Source organism: Callorhinchus milii, unplaced genomic scaffold (genome assembly GCF_018977255.1).
Source record: "Callorhinchus milii isolate IMCB2004 unplaced genomic scaffold, IMCB_Cmil_1.0 Scaffold19, whole genome shotgun sequence".
Classification (NCBI taxonomy): Eukaryota; Metazoa; Chordata; class Chondrichthyes; order Chimaeriformes; family Callorhinchidae; genus Callorhinchus; species Callorhinchus milii.
The window spans coordinates 5,294,360-5,314,704 of record NW_024704760.1 but is presented as its reverse complement, the minus strand read 5'-3'; the positions used below and the strand labels follow the sequence as shown (position 1 = coordinate 5,314,704).

Genomic DNA, 20,345 nt, shown 5'->3' with positions numbered 1-20,345 from the left:
ATAAAGAGCTTTAGAAGAAAGTTAGAAATCGCATATTTGTATGAAACACGAAACAAAGCTGTTTAACTGGAGATTGCATTTCGTCGACAGGGTGGTATTTGTCTTTCTTTAATAATCTGGACTCCACCATCAGGCCTCTGTCACGCGGTCATTTATATCACCAATAGCCTATGATTTACATGTTTCACATAGCAATTTTCACTTATATAGCGCCTACCACGGATGTTATTTAACCATCAAAACATCAACCATTACACTGGGATTTTACTGCAGCTAATGGCACACAATACAGGGNAAAAAATGCTACACATTTCAGGTGGCTGCATATTATTCCATCAGTTTGACAGAGAAACGTTAAATAAACCCCTTTCTGACTTACCATCCACACAGGCTGGCTTGGCTCTGGTTGTACCAGCAATCTGCCCTCTTCTACAAGCACATCGTGCTGTTTGTCTGGCTATAGTTCTTCGTGGTTGACTACTGTCTCTATCCAATGTCACTATTTCACATGTACCTACAGCCAACTGACCTGGAATAAAAGAAAAGACAGGCATCAATGTCACAACCCTTAACAATATCTGTCTGGCAAAACGACTGTTCGAAAAGTAGCTCGGCCCACACAGGCAACTCTGGATTTGGAATTAAACATTCCCGGTTGAGAACTCGTATGCAGTCGATTTCAGATACTAGACCTTGACATATGGTGGGATATCTTCAAAATATTGTTGGATATTGGGGTGAAATGTTTTGCAACATGTTACAATGCATTCAACGTGATAGTTGTCAATAGATGGATCATAAAATGAAGCAAATGCAATTCCGTTCCTTAAAGATTAGTGCTCAGCAGCTCAGTAAAGTGCCAACTTCGACTGCTTGATGTTGGGCTTGAAACCACAAGCTTCTGACTCAGAGGAGAGATAGCTATCAATTCAGCTTGGCTGACAATGGCTTAAATTGGCCTATATATCTCAAATACTGGGCATATCCAAATGAATTTGAGGTACGGTGGAATTGTAATGTGCCTTATCAAGGTTCATGGATCTCTGAATCATCTACCTACAATGGGAGAGTGAAGATTTTCTATCAAGTAATTAAGCTCCTTTGTTAATACATGGACCGAACTAATATGTTAATGCTCACTTATTATTTCTTTGACAAACAGTACATAACTCAAACAATACATGTTGGCAAGGTTCATTGATTTATTATCAAACAGAACAACGGGATATTAATTTTCTGGATCCATGTGTAACTCTGTAATCTAAAATTCAACACCTGCAGGGATAAAATAAGACTTGCAGAGGACAAATCAGATTGACGATGAAACTCTTACTCGAAGTATAAGAAAAAGTGAATGCAATTTCACAGCAAGTGTATTAGGAGGCAACGCTGTGTTATCAAAACTATTGCTATGATTGATACGGTTTGATACATTTATTTTGAAATCTATTTATACAGGCTCAGCGAAATCTAATTACTTAACCCAACGGAAGAAAATAAATGCCAACCGGGAAGGCATGACTTTAGTCAGGCAACTAACTACTTTGCGGAACTGTGGAGAAAGTATTAAGTATTAAATATTTCAGAGCTTGTGGAAACAAATAAAGTACCCACAGAGAGAAATGTCAGCCAAGTAATGATACAAATATAGTCTAAAAGATTGGCGCATTCGAAAATTGACAGTGATAGATTCATGCAACCGAAATTCAGACATTTAAACTGTTGCAAAATCATTGACATCTTAACTAAAACTACATGCATTCTTAAAACTGTAGCAATTTAAAGGACAGAAGATGGGAGGTGCTGGCCCTCTGACATCTATTTACTTCCAAACCCTTGCCCTTTCCCCACACCTTTATAACACAGCGTTTCGAATACAGTGGTGCAATTCAAATCGCTTTCGAAACGTTCTCAAAAATGGCTTGGCTGGTTTGGAGCAGGTTAATTTATGCTGTTCTGGCCACAAGGTTTACACAAATTTTTAAAGTCAAAGCAATGCCAGGATAAGCAGTGAAACATCCTTTAACGAGCCTCTGAATTTCCATTCGTTTTCAAGAACACTGACTGATATGTGTGTAATATGAAATTATGACGGCTCTTGATATAACGAATTGCCTGTGTGGGGAGCACTTGCTGAAATAAGGCAAGTCCTGCTGCTCGGGAGAAGAAAGAGCATATAAGGTCATAAAGGTTGGTCTGGATGAAGACGGCCCTTTGGCCCAATCGACCTCATCCCTCCAGAACGCCCACCCAGCCTATTGCTCCCCCATCAACCTGCTTGTCAACGACTGGAACTTGCTGCCAGGAAAGGTGATAGAGGTAGAAATGGATGTGCAAGAGACAGGCCGACAAGTTTGATTAGGTTTTATCGCAACATGTACTCTCAGAGAGATTGAACATCTCCTGCATCCTGTTAAACAATATGTAGCCTTCACTGCATCATCTGGGCACTTACTGCAGCTGCAACAAAATGCAACTAATGCAAGAATCGGAACTGCTATTCATTGTGGATGTCTCCTGATAAGTTAACTAGCCATTCAAAAGGTTCAGCGTCTCTTAAGAACCCAAGCAATCTAAACTGAGGGAATCAAATTGTGCCAAATCACTATTGCACCTAATTCCTTTTAGCCCTTGATGTGTTTCACAGCAAGAATGTAATATTTCTTCATTCATATTTTTAAAAATGTTCCGACCTCCCTCCTGACTCTCTCTTGTACTGTGTTAAACGATCAGGGCCTTGCAGTTGATTTTAAAAAAAAACAAGGCATTTTCTATGGTAAATAATCAAGTGTCGCAAATGATTTTGGTCTGAATAAGGTATTTTTTGCATTAAGGATGAAAAAAAATGAAAATCCTCAATTAGCAATCAATGTTTTTGTTACAGTGTTTACAATGGCAGTAAAGGGTTCATACATCAGTCTGTCTTTTCCTTATTATAGAGCAAAGTCACAAATACTGTGACACAAGCTATCATCACCACTTTGTATGTTGTATTCGCACCATTCACATAGGAGAACAAGAGAGGCCACTGATTATCACTGTACATTTAGCTGGACTGACCACAAGACACACAGAGAGAGGTTCTATGATATAAGTCCCAGTGGAAGAATTTTTAATTAGCCTTACAGCCAATTTGTATTTTACTTGATGCCCACACTGTTTCCTTATCCACAAATAATGTAGATAATGTGGAAAAAACAGGTATACGATACAAATTTACGGTTATATAACACCTTTCACAACACTGGGAGAACATCCCAAGGAGCTTCACAGGATTTACTGCGTCAGTGTATTTTGTAGTCAAAAGGGGCAGCCAATTTGCGTACAACAATGTCTCACAAACAGCCATGAAGTGAGCAACTAATTTTATCTGGGCGATTGTCGGCCTGGATCCTAATGTGATCTCAAGATCTCAATGTGGTCTTAAATCTAACACCTTCTGATGAGTATGTTACCAAATGAATTTAGCTCATTTAAACAATGCAAACACTGCATCCATTATAAAATCCTATCCCAGATTTCTCCTGCCTTTGACTAAAACCAAATCTCCATGATACAATATCATGTGCTTTTCTTAATAAATCATCTTAATTACTGCACGACAGGCAAAACTACGAGCGAAGAAAAAAATCCTTTCAGATAAAAATAGAACTTCAATCAGTTGACTTTCTAAGACTTCACAACATTTTTCTAGGACATACATGAAATGAAAACAAACAAGGGCTCATTTGTAATTATAATCTCTTGCAGAAGAATGGAAAGGAAAAAACAATCTTGCTGTTTAAAAAAAAGATTTTGTTTGTTGGTCGGACGAGTGTCTGATACAAGCAACAACCCATCAACATGTAAGTGTCCAAACTGAATTCCATCTACACATAGAAATCTCCCATTGTCTCTGCCACCCATAGAGACGTACCTTGTTTACCTAATTCAGGAAATATTAGGCTCTGGTTGGCAAGATCCAGGCTTGGGAACCCTAGAGTGCCAATTAGCTGGAGTTTAACCAGCTAAAAGTACACAGCTTTCCTATTTAAAAACAGAAGTTTCATATCAATATAAAATCTACCCAGAATATTAATCCAATCGTACAGAGAATTAATTATCAGCACAGAGCATACTCAAAGTATTTGGTTGTGGATACAGTTCAGGGAAGTATGCGATCTATTACCCCTACCTCTTGCAACAAATTCTCAAAAATGCAGTTCCTATTATGAATGAGCTCCAATAAAGTCTAACGCGATTGTTCGGTTCACTTATTTTTTTTAACCGCCAACAAATACAAATCTATAATAAAAATAGAAGTCGCTGGCAACACTCAGCAGGTGAGGCAGTGTCTATGAAGAGTTAATGTTTCCGGTCGTTGACCTTTCGTCAAGAACGGGTCTAAAAACAAAATCTATGTTTTGAATCATATCGTGGGATTATTAAAGTCCACCTGAATAGGCAGAGCTGTTTAACATCTTACTTGAAGGACATTACTTATGACAGTGCGAGGATCTGCATTACTGCAATGGAATGTGAGCCTAAAGTATGCGCTCAATTCCCAACCACGAGCTTCTGATCTAGATTGTCCTTTGTGAAAAAGATAATTGTGAATAGACTTGTCCATCTCAGTTAAGACGAGACAGAGGCAGAATGATCTGCTGTATCTAGTTTGATCATTCATTGACTTGTGTGCCTTTCTATTCTTTTTATCTTCGGGGCTTCTGTAATACTTTAATGATTGCACAATTGATGCCTTCTAGACATCATTCTCTCCAAACTGATTGCCCCATACCACTGAATGCCATTGATCTAATTGCTTACTGTCGCTGCTCACAATACCTAGCCAGTGTTTTTTTTGGTAACCTTGACCTAAATGAAGTGTAAATGTGTTGCCTTAAAAAAGTAATAACAATTAACTATGAAATGATTTCAAGATAATTATCAGCCTTAAATGTGGAAACTTAATAGAACCAATTACAGTAATGAATATGTCTTAACACAATATACTCAGATGCTGCTAACACAGCAATTAATCACACAAAGTGCTCTCAATTCTGAAATACACTTTGACACTGACTGTGTCAATTAAAGTAATCCTTTAAATCTTGCATGACTGACCGAAGAGGTTCAGTATAACGTATAGTATTTCTGGTTAGCTCACAAATATTGCATTCCAACTGCTCCACAAAGTCTACAAAACATCCCATTTTCAGAGTCGTCATCACAGATGTGGCCAATTTTAAATCAGTAGTAACAGAAGTTTGAGAGGCAGATTGATTCGGTCATTGAACATTCTGTGACCCGGAAGGAATAAGATACTTGAAGTTACTCTCTATGTTCTCCAAATTGCTGTATCTTTTTAATTCCATTGTCCCATCTTTTCATGACATTCCTCAAGACCTTTGTGGAGCCCTGTAGCTCAGTGGTTAGAGCACTCGCTTTGCAAGCGAGAGACCTGAGTTCAATTCCAGGTAGAGGGCGAAACCTTGGGCAAGTTTCCTTACTCCACACAGAGCCTAATAATAATCCCTCCAAAGCCAAAAACAATAATAAATTGGTCATTTTCAATCCACGACTGTTTGTGGGACATTGCTGTGCGCAATTGGCTGCCGCGTTCGCCCACAAATATACAGTCAATTCACTTTACAGTGTGTTCTGTGAAGTGCTTTGGGACGTCCTCCCGACGTGAAAAGCGCTATATCAAATGCAAGGATTATTATTATGATTATTATTATTATAATAATCCTTACATTTGATACAGGGCCTTTCACGTTTGGAAGATGTATCAAAGGGCTTCATCGGATATAATAATAATAATAATCCTTGCATTTGATATAGTGCCTGATCACGTCTTAGAGACATCTCAAAGCGCTTCACAGAATATATTGTAAAGTGAATTGACTGTATATTTTGTGAGCGAAACGTGGCTGCCAATTGCACACAGCAGTGTCCCACAAACAGTCGTGGATTGAGTGACTTTTTCTTTAGTATTTTGGAGGAATTATTACTGTAAAGTGGACGGACTGTGTCCCAAATGTCTGTCTAATCTCCATTTTAAACACCTCAATTCACCCTGCATCTAAAGCACTCCGCAATCCAGCACAGCAGAAAAAATGACTGAAATATTGTTACATTTTAAATAAAATTGTGTTGAACCTAATTTTCACACTGCCTTTGTTATTGGATTAAATATTGTTGCTGTATCAGTAGCATAGACTGGATTTACATACTTGCATGTAAGTGAAAGATAAAAGTCTTAATAGGATGGGGCCAAGATACCAATTTGAGATAATTTGGTTATTGGAAATTAAAACACTTATATGAATTAAATAGTGAAGTGGGTTGGAATCAAAGCCGCATTCGGTGACTCACTCTATCCAGAGATGTATGGCTCAGATAAGCTGTCTGTGACCTTTTACTTTTCAATTTACTTCTTATCATAAAGTGATCTGGATATTTAAGAACATGTATGCACCCAGAGAAAGGTTAATGTATAAGTAGCTGATGAATGCATATCAGTGCAGTCATAGGTGATGGTTCTGAGAGCTCACTGCTGAATTATAACCCCATGTTTATCTTTGTTAGACACGCTGCTCTTATTGAATATTGATGAGCATATTCAAGCAAAAAAAAAACAAATTAAGGGTCCTTCATTTGGAAGTTAGAGAGAGTGAAACTGAATTAATACGCACTTGTGATAAGATTCAGCAAAGTCTGTAAAATTATTAACGTTCTGTGGCGTACTATCCCTACGTTTACTAGATGGGTTCCTATCGGAGTGGAGATAGTGTAGACTATCTTACGCCTGAATAGATAATTTCGAGTTAGAAAAGTTGCAAGAGCTGGAGAGACAACATTATATTGGAAACAGGTTGGGAACAGTGTAAGCTGTTACCATGGTGATGCTATCTTCATGATGTCACTTAAAATACTTCAATCTAATCGCTCAAACGCGTCAAACACAGCAGCGAAGATGTGAGACCACATTCTCTGATTATAAATTATGAAGCTAAATTATAAATTGTTAAGTGTCTAAGGTTATACACGTCAATGCATTTACATTTTGAAATAATGGTCTGCTCTTTGAGCAGTAGCATGGATGATCAAAGGACATTAGTGTCCCAGTGAATGAGCAGACTCGTGCTCCAGTACAAAAAAGTCTGGAGTAAACAGTTTGACTTTAAACATTCACCCAACCCAACCCGCCCCACCATCGGCAGTTGGGCCTTCAGCCTTTCTGCCCCCACCCTTTGGAACTCCATCCCACAGTCCCTCCACCTCGCTCCCTCCCTCACCTCCTTCAAGGCCCGTCTCTGTGACTGCACCTTCGGTCATCCTCCTACTCCTACCCTCACTGCCCTCCACCCCTCCTGATCCCAACCCCCAGTTCGGGACCAAATACCCTGACTATCTCACACCTTGGGACGTCCTCCCTGAGAAGTGGAGAGGATATGCAAGAGGGGTCTAAAACAATTCGCTGAGTCAAAGTTTAAAAATATGTTGTACATAGCAATTTTTTTTACCCATTTGTGTTGTATTAATATCTGTGGAGTCCTGTAGCTCAGTGGTTAGAGCACTCGCTTTGCAAGCGAGAGACCTGAGTTCAATCCAGGCAGAGGGCGAAACCTTGGGCAAGTTTCCTTACTCCACACGCCTAATAATAATCCCTCCAAAAACCCAAAACAATAATAAATTGGTCATTTTCAATCTACGACTGTTTGTGGGACATTGCTGTGCGCAATTGGCTGCCGCGTTTGCCCACAAATATACAGTCAATTCACTTTACAGTGTGTTCTGTGAAGCGCTTTGGGACGTCCTCCCGACGTGAAAAGCGCTATATCAAATGCAAGGATTATTATTATTATTATTATTATCTCTCTGCAACTGATTGATTCACTTCCTCAGCAGATCGACTGCTCTAAGGTTTCAGACAATAATACCAGTCATCCAGGATGTCCTCATTGTGCAAAGCAGGTCATCTCACCTTCTGATCTTCACACTCTTTGTGGTGAGTACGTTGGCATGAGAACCACCGACTGCAGTCATAATAATATTAGAATAATAATAAAATAATAGAATACAGTAAAACTTGCACATAATTGTCCAAGTCGTACATCTGCCAAAGTCTATTCAATAGTTTATATTTATAGGTTTGATATGACTCCTACTTTGCATAAGTCGTATTAAAAGTAACATTTTGCCCACAAAATACAGTCACTAGATTTTACAGTATGCCTTGTGAAGCGCTTTGAAACGTCTCAACGACATGATAAGGCTCTATATCAAATGCAAGAATTATTATTATAATTTTTATCTTAAATTTAGAGATTGGGAGCTTTTGGTATGAAATTCAGTGACGTGTGCTCTTTGCTCTTCCCTTTCATCTCCATGGCACAGCATGTGTGAACATCAACATAAACTCCAATTCCATTTTTAATTTCTATCCCAATGTCTGACATTATTGCAAAGACGGTTTAATCTTTTTTCCCTCCCTTTCTCCTGTTGCGTCTTTCAATTTAAAAGCCAGACTCATTTACAACTACAAAAGGAAAGACAATCTAAAAGGTGAGCAACAAAGCTCATGCTGTAGTACCGTCCAAATGATTTCCAACAATAACATTAAAGAAAGCAATGTTTTATGATTAAGATGATGGCTCTCGCTTTCTCGGTCAAACTCGTGTCGAACTCACACTGTAGCACAGATCAAATGATTTGGGCTTTTCATCAGAACAGACAGACAGGACCTTGATTAATAATAGTCCTTGCATTTGATATAATAACAATAATAAATAATAATAATAATCCTTGCATTTGATATAGAGCTTTTCACGTCTTCTAGAGGTCCCAAAGCGCTTCACAGAATATACTGTAAAGTGAATTGACTGTATATTTGTGGGCGAACGCGGCAGCCAATTGCGCACAGCAATGTCCCACAAACAGTCATGGATTGAAAATGACCAATTTATTATTGTTTTGTTTTTTTGGAGGGATTATTATTAGGCGCCTGATCATTTTGCTGAGACATTTCAAAGTGTTTCACAGAATATACTTCAAAGTGAATTGACTGTATATTTTGTGTGATTTAATGTCTCATCTGAAGAACAGTACCTCCAATAAGACTGGGATCTTCCAGCACTCTATCGCAGTTTGAACCTAGACTATGAGTTCAAAGTGCAATCGGATCCAAACATTCACTCCACAATTGTGTCTTATTTTAACAAAAAGGAACAGAATAAGGATTTTTAAACTTACAATCCGAGGCTCTAATATTGAAAGTAACAATAACATTTTTAAAAAATCTTATTCATTGAATAGCTTGATGGTAATATTGGTATCTATAATCAAACAAGATCTAATGTCTATTCACTACAACTACAGATCGCTTTGCAATGGAAGTGAGATCCTTCAGATAAAAAATGATCATTCACCTCATCACTGTTTGTGGGACATTGCTGTAAGCAAATTGCCCGCCATGTTCACTTAAAATACACAGTAAAATCTTGTGAAGTGTTTCGAGATAATAATAATCCTTGCATTTGATATAGCGCTTTTCACGTCGGGAGGACGTCCCAAAGCGCTTCACAGAACACACTGTAAAGTGAATTGACTGTATATTTGTGGGTGAACGCAGCAGCCAATTGCGCACAGCAATGTCCCACAAACAGTCGTGGATTGAAAGTGATCAATTTATTATTGTTTTTGGAGGGATTATTATTAGGCTCTGTGTGGAGTAAGGAAACTTGCCCAAGGTTTCGCCCTCTGCCTGGAATTGAACTCAGGTCTCTCGCTTGCAAAGCGAGTGCTCTAACCACTGAGCTACAGGACTCCACATACAGGACTCCAGATGCCTTGATGGTGTGATCGAGTGTTATATCAAATGGAAGAATAATTATTATTATTATCTATTGGGGAGACGTTCCTTGCTTTGATGGAGGGAAGCTGTCTGTCAATCAAATAAATTACCATGCATGAAATTTGTACTCAATAATGGTTCGGAACGCAATACCTTCGTAATTGGCCAATATTGATTAGTGATATTGGAAGCATTCATTTTGCAAGGCTGATGAGGTGGGAGGAACCTTTCTTCATGTCCTGTGGGAAATGAGGTTTGTCAGTCAATCATTTTTCCTCTGAGCGATCACCGTATAAAAAAAAAAACAGCATGATTGAAGAGCTTTGCCATCCAAATTATAAATTGCAATATCACTCTAAATGTCACTTGAAATCTAGAGACCCGCATCCAATCCACACTCGGAAAAGCAACATGCATTTTCAATTTGAGAAGCTGAATATTCTGTTGCATAGCAACCCATGGATGACATCTCAGTTAGTGCAGATATTTTCTTATGATTTTATATTCTGTATCTCAAAAAAGGAGACAGTTTTCCTCTTTCGACTATCTATTCCTCCCTCCTCTGCTGGTCCTACAGAGGACAAGACAGCTAAATCTGAGAAAGTTTATGACTTTTGTTATTATTGCATTTTTGAGTCTCTGGTCCTAACATAGAAAACGCCATATCAGCCAACAACAACAACAACAACAAATTACATTTGTATAGCCTCTCATGTTGGAAAGACGTCCCAAAGCACTGGACGGTCAGAGATTTGGACTTGAGCTGGTGGTTGGGATCAGGAGGGTGGAGGGCAGGGAATGTAGGGGTAGAAGGATGACTGAAGGCACGGTCGGAGAAGAGGGTCTTGAGACGGACTTTGAAGGAGGCAAGGGTGGAGGCGAGGTGAAGGGACTGTGGAGTAGAGTGCCAAAGATTCAATGATTTAATCAGCTCTTCTCTCAAAGACAAAGTATGCTTTTCTAGTGGTTCAGTTGATGAAGCTACTGCCCTGTGTAAGTCATATAAAAGCTGTTAGGTGCAAGGTTTGATCTCCGGTTTATGCCAAGCTAAGCACAGTGATTTAGTGGGTAGTAAAGAGAAGCCCTGTACATTTTAAGATGTAGAATTTCATTCCTCACTTTGATGAACTATCAATTTTATTGTTCAGCTCAGTGGTAGAAGGGATGATCTTGCAGTGATATATAAATGCAAGTTGTTGTTGGTGAATGAATACCTACTTGTTTATTTGAATCTAAAGAATATATCTCATCATCTGCATTACTAGACTTATGAAACTACCCAAACACGTTTGCTTGAAACACAATAGAGCAAAGCAGCACAGTATAAGTAAACATTCAGACTGTCATTATAGCCCATTATATTCCTTGAGATTGTCCATTAAATGGTAAAAGCTATTAAGGTAAGTGAGAAAAATAACATTATACACTCTAATCTTCTACTGCTTGAGATATGCTTCACATTCAGTATTTTTTACTTTCATTCAGCCTGGCGTAGCTGGTTAACATGCCTACCTCTAAAGTCAATCCCCACATCAGGAATTTGAGTTCATAGTCCAGGTCTCGGCTGACACTCCAATGCAGTGCCGCAGGTCTGCCTTTTCAGAGTTGCCATCATTTGGATGAGACATTAAATTGATATTAAAAGACATTTACGGGGATTGTTAAAGATCCCATGGCACTATTTGAAAAGAGAAAGGAGTTTCTCCCTTCTCTCGTCAGTCCTCCAGACAAAATTGGTCAATCACTTTGCTGGTTTATGGGGTATTGTTGTGTGCAAATTGGTTGCCACTTTCACTACAGCTACACAGTCACTGCACTTACAGTAAATCCGGTGGGGCACTGTGAGACGTCTTACCACCCTGATAAGACCGCATATCAAATGCAAGAATTACTATTATCGTTCATTCACATAATAAATAAGCTGCGTTGAAGTTTTCATTGTTTATATATTCGTTTTGAATTTTTAATAAACATAATTGATATTTTGCCACCACCAACAACAAATTGCATTACATAGCTCTTACATGTTGGGAGGACATTCCCATGTGCTGAATTACCACAGGGAATTCGAAGAGGATCCTCATTAGCAGATAAGAAATACTAGGAAGGAGATATTGCAGTGCAATCAATACAGAATTAGGTCATTTTGTGCCATTTCTCTTCTAAATATTTCCATTCTGTCAGTGACACAAATGTGTAGAGTGCCCATTCTTCATTTCTCACATTTAATCGGAGCACGTGATAAGCCTTGCTGGTCAGAATGGTGATGATTAGCATCAATAAGAGAAGTTATGGACTCCTATAGAATACCTCTGAAAAACTAAGTACAACTGAACTGATATTCTTGTTAAAAACACTGCATTCAAGGCTATAATGTACATTTGGATTTGGATGACTAGATAGCTGCTGAAAACATCACTCTCATTGATAACAGGATCATCAACTTATCTTAATTGACTCTTAGTGTGGAGTCTTGTAGCGCAGTGGTTAGAGCGCTCGTCTCGCAAGTGAGAGACCTGTGTTTGATTCCCGGCAGGGCAAAACCTTGGGTAAATTTCCTTACTCCACACATATGATAATAATCCCTCAAGAAAAACCTAATAATAAATTGTTCACTTTGATCGATGACTGTTTGTGGGATGCTGTTGTGTGCAATTGGCTGCCGCGTTCACCCACAAATATACAGTCAATTCACTTTACAGTGTGTTCTGTGAAGTGCTTTGGGACGTCCTTCCGACGTGAAAAGCACGATATCAAATGCAAGGATTATTATTATTAAAAGCTTACGTCAAATTCAAGGATTTTGTTATTATTATTATAGCATTCTCAACATCATTAATGAATTCTGTGTTGAAAGAGATGTTTGATACTATAATAATAATAATAATCCTTGCATTTGATATAGCGCTTTTCACATCTTCTAGATGTCCCAAAGCGCTTCACAGAATATACTGTAAAGTGAATTGACTGTATATTTGTGGGCGAACGCGGCAGCCAATTGCACACAGCAATGTCCCACAAACAGTCGTAGATTGAAAATGACTATCATAACTTACCTTTATATTGAAGCTAAAAAAACACCAGCAGTACATTCAGAACCATGAAACCACCTGAAACAGTACAGTAGAAAGCTCTGGCCACAGAAAGTTCTTACAAGAAGGACAGATTTTAATAATAATAATCCTTGAATTTGATGGGTTCTTTAATATCCACCTGAACCGGCAGACAAGACCTCAATTTAACATGTCATCGGAAGATGGTACCTCCAACAATGCAGTATTCTCGCAGCACTACATTGGACAGTCAGTCCAGACTGTGTGAGTTCATAATCCTGATATCGATTTTGAACTGACGACCTTTTAATTTAGAAGCAAGAGTGCTACCGATTAAGGCAGATTACCTTTTCATATCAGATAAACAAAACGAAACATAGGGGCAGGGGTAGGCCGACTGATGCATGAAATGTGCTTCATCATTTTATTAGCTCATGCCATTTCCTTATCTTTCTAATTGCATTTACCCACCTTTTCTCTACATCTCCTAATACCCTTATTTCTCAAGGGTGAGGGCATTAATATCACATCAGTAATGAGATGCTAGTTAAGAATCAGCTTTATTTTCAGTCATTGATGCAATTGATCCATTATTTGATTAGAAGATGGAAAAGGAACAGTCAGGATTTATTTGCATGTTTTTAACTAAGCTCTGGGAATCTTTGTGATGAACACTGATTAGATTTGGCAAAGACGAATGAAATATAACTTGTTTGAGTAGATCCAGCACATTTCTCAGATAATGTCTCGTGGTGGAATCAGTCTAAAAGAGTTCAATAAACCACTTCTATTCCTCATTTTTCAATGGTGACTCACTGTCAAGATTTTATTTTTAAACAAATTACTGTATTCTGAACCTTATGAGATGTTTAGAATGTCTCATACAGAATAGTGACCGCATTGTCAAGTGAACATGGCAACCAATTTCCCCAAAACTTTGAAATGAATGATCAATTTCATCTTGAGCCTGTTGATCAGGATTTTGGAAGAAACTCTCTTCTGTTTTTGAATAATAGGATCTTTGACATCCAGCCCCAACAGTACATAGAACCTCAGTTTAACAGCTCACAATACGATACCTCCCCAACACTGCGTTGGCATTTTAGTCTAGACTGTGAGCTCAAAATCCCGACGTGGGGCTCGAACCCACAATCTTCTGACTCAAAGATGAGATTGCTACCAACTCAGGCCCAGTTGATACCCAATTAGCCAATATGTTAATTATTGTTGCGTCTCGGTCTAAACACATTCGTCATTGTATCCCCAATCAGGTGATTCTTGTTATAACAATGCTCATTCTTCTATGTAACATTGAAAGCATTTTGTTTTTAATACCCAGTCACAACCTTTAAAGGATTGATATTCAGAACTGTAACTGCAACTGTTAGCCTTTAATTGACTCTGGTTCGCGCTTCACCCTGGAGATTGCGGCTGTGAATCAGAAAATCCAAATTACAGAAATTGCACATTTCAGGAACGCTCTATTGCAGACACAAAACTCCACAGACCTAGCCGTTTAAAAATGCTGAACCTCTAATTTGTCAAAGGTAACTCGCAAGCACTTATTTAAAGCTAATGTGAAATGCCATATCACATTGTGACTGATCAGATTTCTGCACAAACTAATAAAAAATTGCGCCCATAATATTTCCCATTATTTTGTCCAGCTCGGGTATTTTCTCACCAACTGCATTCATCATCATCAAAACAAGCTAAAGATTCGGAGCAAGAAGTTAATTGCAAATTACAAATCCAGTCGCAAAGTACAACCTTATATAATTAATGATGATCCCTTGAATTCTATTAATAATAACAAATTATAAAACTTGTTTTTGATAAAGCACCTTTCACATCAACAGGACATCTCAAAATGCTTCACTGTAAAATCTAGTGGCAATGTATTTCGTAGGCAAACACTTACGTAAATGCCTTTAAAAATTATTGTGCTTCCATATTTTTGTCATCTTCCTCTTTACCCATCTTCAAATCGCACCTGAAGACCTTCCTCTTCGAGCATGCCTACAGTGAGGCTTTGTTCAGCAATCTGAGACACTGCCCCGTCTGAAGGCCGCTTTATAATTGCAAATTGTTGTTGTCAGGACGAAATACAATTTTTGGTTTGGATAAGTTAGGGAAACGTTGTATATCAAGTGCAAGTCACGCTCTTATTTTCCACTTTAAAATGATTACGATTTTATACTCACCCGCCCAAAAATATCTCTTTTTCAAAAAAAATCCTGTCTTACCACAAGCAGGAGTTCACTGGGATGCCTCTTATCATCGACGTTTGAAACCCTCGGAGATAAAACCAGTTGTTTACTCGTTACCTGTATTGCAGCCATATCCCTCAGCACATGGAAGAAATTGCTTTGCAGGATACAAATGTCATCATTATCCTGCTTTGTTTTCCCCTGGCACCTTGCTGCATACTCATAGTGGGAGCTCCGTCACTTTGGGTAAAGCAGGAGAGGGCAGGGGAACACCAACCTACCCGAGCCGGGCAAAACCCTAGGCAAGTTTCCTTACTCCACACAGCTGTTTACCAGCGGTAAGTAGGAACCTAGTTGTTAGTCGATTGGCGGATCGCTTCCCGGTGGTAATAATCACTTCCAAAAAAATAATAATAATAATTTGGTCACTCAATCCACGACTATTTGCAGACACTACAGTGCATAATTGGCTGCTGCGTTCCACCCGCAAATTATACAGACGATTCACTTTACAGTATATACTGGGAAGCACTTCGATACATCTCAACAATGTGATAAGGCACTATATCAAATGCAAGGATTATTATTATGATTACAATTATGTCTCTGTTCTGCCAAGCCCTCTCTTTGGCCTCTTTAACAGCGACTCCAACTTTCCAGCCCATCAAAATATAATATAATTTGAGACGTCTTGAAGACGTGATAAGATGCTATATCAAATGCAAGGATTATGATAAAGATTCCCCATGTCTCCACATTAGAAGTCCTTTGAATAAGTGAATTCCACAATCCTAAATCTCTCAGAATTCAATCTGATATGACTCATCTGATTATCACACTGATCCTGTTGTGAAACCTACTATTTTCAGACTGTATTGTGCTAATACAATATTCAAAATGCCTAAGTTCACCCAAATGTTAAGTAAGCATTGTCTCAATTTTGTTTGGTAAAATTATGATCTAATGTTCTTATAATGGAGGTTCTCAGTTATTTAGTAAGCTTCAGCAATGGTGTTTGCCTCTGTCCTTAGCTTTTTCATCAGAGTAAGGAAAGGGTTATCAATTAAGCTCTAATTTGAATACAGTCCTCTGTTTATTATACTCTTGAATGCTGAAGCTGATAATTCACTGGTCAAATTTTAAATAAATGGAGTTTTGATTCACTGCACCTCACACAAAACAACTTAAATCAGGTTCACACAATCCTGTCAATGGAATCTCATTAGATCCGAAAGGAATAACTCCGTAATAATAATCCTCACATTTGACATAGTGTTGTATCACGTCATTGTGACGTCCCAAAATGCTTTACGGAATGTATTCTAAAGTGGATTGACTGTGTATTTTGTGGGCAAAACATGGGAGCCAATTGTGCACAGCAGTGTCCCACAAACAGTTGTGGACTGAGCGACCATATTTTTTTGAAGGGAATATTATTAGAGAAAGTGATCCGCCAATCGACCAGCAATTGGATTCCTACTTACGGATAGGTAAACAGAGGCGTGTGGAGCAAGGAAACTTGCCTCAGGTTTCGCCCTGCCCGGGGATCAAACCTGGTGCCCTCTCGCTTGCAAAGTGAGTGCTCTAATCACTATGCTACAGGACTCACAAATTGAAGATTTAGAGGATCAAGTACAAGGTTTCCCTTTGGTTTTCATGAAGAAGAGCATTGAACTGTTAGAATTATGCATCGGATGGCAACAAATAATGATGACAGTAAATGGGTTTCGAGCTGATTCCTGGGCTTCTGAAGAGCAGCAGTTCAGAAAAATCTATTTTTTAATCCTTGTTCTTTGCAGATACAATAACATGTGATTATTTGCTTCAGAGATACCTTTCTTAAGGAAACCCCTTAAGAGCATTTCATACAATGCTAGGTGTGTTGTCAACATGTTATATCAACGTGAGTCAATCCAAGGCTATTGTTCTGGCCAACAATCCCCCAGAGAAAAAATTGATCATTCACTTAATGGCTGTTTGTAAACCAATTGGCTGCAGCATTCACCTGCAATCAAATGCAAGCATTATTATTATTAGATTATTATTATATTAACTGCATTGAAAAGACCGCTCTAACGCCCATTGCAACAACAACAACTTGCACTTATATGGCGCCCTCCACACAAGGTAGTGTCTCAAAGCGCTTAATTAGAGTGCGTGGGAGAGCAATGAGAACCCTCTATCCCAACAACCCCAGCAAAAAAATTGCATTATAAATGACTGGCAAACCCTGATTTGCTTGCAACACTTCATATCTTACACATACCTTTTCTAACACAATAATATCAAAGCTTCAGTTTTCTCTTTGTCTTAAAGGAAGTGTTTCTGTTGCTGTTTATTTGAACTCGCCAATAATCATTGTCTCCGATTCCACTGTACTACATAATAATATAATGATATAATAATGTAGCCGTGAGTTTTAATAAGAAAGACATAAGAACATAAGAATTAGGAGCAAGAGTAGCCCATTCGGCCCCTCGAGCCTGCCCCGCCTGACCTAAGTCTAATTACCTGCCCTATCCCCATATCCCCTAATCCCTCTATTTTTAAAAAAATCTATCAGTCTCAGCTTTGAAAATGTTCAAGGACTGAGCATCTACAGCCTTCTGGGGTAGTGAATTCCATAAATTCACTGCCCTCTGAGTGAAGAAATGTTTCCTCAACTCTGTTCTAAAAGGCTGACCCTTAATTTTAAGACTGACCCCTGGTTATAGATTCTCCTATCAGGGGAAACAGTCCCTCAGTGTCTACTTTATCAGCCCTTTAAGAATTTTATATGTTTCAATAAGATCTCCCCTACTTCTTCTGTACTCTAGAGAATACAGCCCTAGTTTATTCAGCCTATCCTCATAGGTCAGTCCCCTCATCCCAGGAACTAACCGAGTGAATTTACGCTGCACCCCCTCTAAGGCAAGTATGTCCTTATTGAAATAAGGAGACCAAAACTGCACACAATACTCTAGGTGCGGTCTCACCAAGGCCATATACACTTGCGGCAAGACTTCCCTACTCTGTACTGTAAACCTTTTGCAATGAACGCTAACATGCCCTTCACCTTCTTAGTTGCTGCTGCACCTGCAAACTAACTTTTTGAGACTGGTGTACAAGGACGCGAAAATCCCTCTGAACATTAACACTATCTAATCTCTCCCTCTCTAGAAAATAATCTGTTTTTCTATTTTTGCTACCTAGGTGAATAACTTCACACTTCCCCACATTAAATTCCATCTGCCACCTACTCGCCCACTCCCCTCGCCTATCTATATCCCGTTGCAATCTTTTTGCATCATCCTCAGAGCTTACTCTCCCACCTAATTTAGTGTCATCCGCAAATTTAGATACGTTACATTTAATGTTCTCGTCTAGCTCATTGATGTAAATTGTAAATAGCTGAGGCCTAAACACTGATCCTTGTGGCACTCCACTAGTCACATTCCTCCAATTCGAGAATGACCCATTTATCCCTACTCTCTGTTTTATACCCGTTAGCCACTCTTCAATCCATGCTAATATGTTCCCATTAATCCCGTGGACCTTAATCTTGTGCAATAACCTTTTGTGTGGCACTTTGTCAAATGCCTTCTTAAAATCTAAATATACTACATCTACTGGTTCCCCCCTATCTCACCTGCTAGATACATCTTCAAAAAACTCAAAAAAGCAAAGATTAGTTAAGCATGACTTCCCTTTTGTAAAGCCACGTTGACTCTGCCTAATCTTGTTATGGTCTTCCAGGAATCCCATAACGACATTCTTAATTAAGGACTCAAGAATTTTCCCTACCACTGATGTCAGACTAACTGGTCTATAGACAGTTAGGAATAAACTTGAATTGCATTGGACAATTTTACCCTTCTCAACAGAAGCTCTGATTGTGTTTGAGTTGCTGTAAAGACCAGAAACGACAGCATATTTTGGAGATGATCTTGCCCTAATGTTACAGCTGGCATGACAGTAAATACTAGTGTTGGTCATCATTTGTTTAGCAACAAGATAACAACGCCAGTCAGACCATGGCCTGAAGTCGGGGAATACATCTCGCTTTGACATTGTATTAATGGGTAGAAATCTCAATGGTTTCACTTTCCCCTTTTGCTCAATCATTTTTATGGTTAATTAACAACAATAATAATAATCCTTGCATTGGATATAGCGCCTTATCACATCATTGAAATGGCTCAAAGTACTTCACAGGATATATTGTAAAGTGGATTTGGATTGACTGCATATTTTGTGGGCGAAACACGGCAGCCAATTGCGCACAGCAGTGTCCCACAAACAATTGTGGATTGAGTGACCAAATTATTATTATAATTTTTTAAAAAAGATTAAGACTCCCGGAAAGCAATCTGCCAACAATTGACTAACAACTGGGTTTCTGCTTACCGCTAGGTAAGAGGCGGTTGGAGTAAGGATACTTGCCTGATATAGGGGTCAGGGAGATAGATAAAACCAAAACGTAGCGAGAGAAAAATAAGCTCTCGTCAACAGTAGCATCCATTGTCAGAACAATTTGCACAAACACGATCTATGCAAGACACCCCAGATCATTTTTTTCAGCCTGAAACATTGAAAGTGACAAGGAAACTGCTGTATTAACCTGGCTTCCCAGCATGGTACGTACTGCCAGTAGCAAGCATAAACACAGCATAAATCTCCTAAAGAACGCAGCAATGATCCCACTAAGTGCTACTTCCCTGAACCATGAGGTTTCTCTGAAGAGCCAACAGGACTCCATTTATTATTTATTTAAAAACCCTCGAGTAAGTTTTCAAAATAACATAAATCCGCAAGTTGCGTTACAAGTTAAAATGGTTCCATTAAGCTGATATATTCTCCCTGGACCGAGAAATGTTTTTTTATAGTTAACAGCTTCTGAGATATAAAACTTCATATTAGCCTTAAAGCTATCATCATCACTGCAAAAAGTCAGTAAGTGCAGAACAAAAACGGTTCTTAAATGAGAAGTTAACGTCTCTCAAAATGCAGTGATTTAAGAAATGACCAACCAAACAAATGTGTGAAAACGTATTTAAGAGTAAAACCAGACTGAGCTCTACCTATGTATGCCACTTACACATGGAAATTTCCCTGCACACTCTCTCCCTTGAGGGATGCACCATGCTAATGTAACAACCATTTACTGCGAAATGGAGTGATTGTATTTGTAGGCAAATGCAGCAACACAGTTGCACACAGCCATGTCCCACAGACAGCTGTGAAAATAGCAACCAATTTCATTCG

General features: G+C 38.7%; 1 protein-coding gene across 2 annotated transcripts in view; it reads right to left on the bottom strand.

The window, feature by feature from the left end:
* LOC103179138 (chemokine-like protein TAFA-5) overlaps positions 1–20,345 on the bottom strand; it is a 98,901-nt gene that overhangs the window by 60,472 nt on the left and 18,084 nt on the right. For both annotated transcript variants that reach the window (XR_487944.1, XM_007894265.1), the window contains exon 2: positions 380–529. Coding sequence is in view for 1 of the 2 variants with exons in the window: in XM_007894265.1 (XP_007892456.1) it covers positions 380–529 (150 nt within the window). In the remaining variant the exon portion in view is untranslated. The remainder of the gene's footprint in view (positions 1–379; positions 530–20,345) is intronic.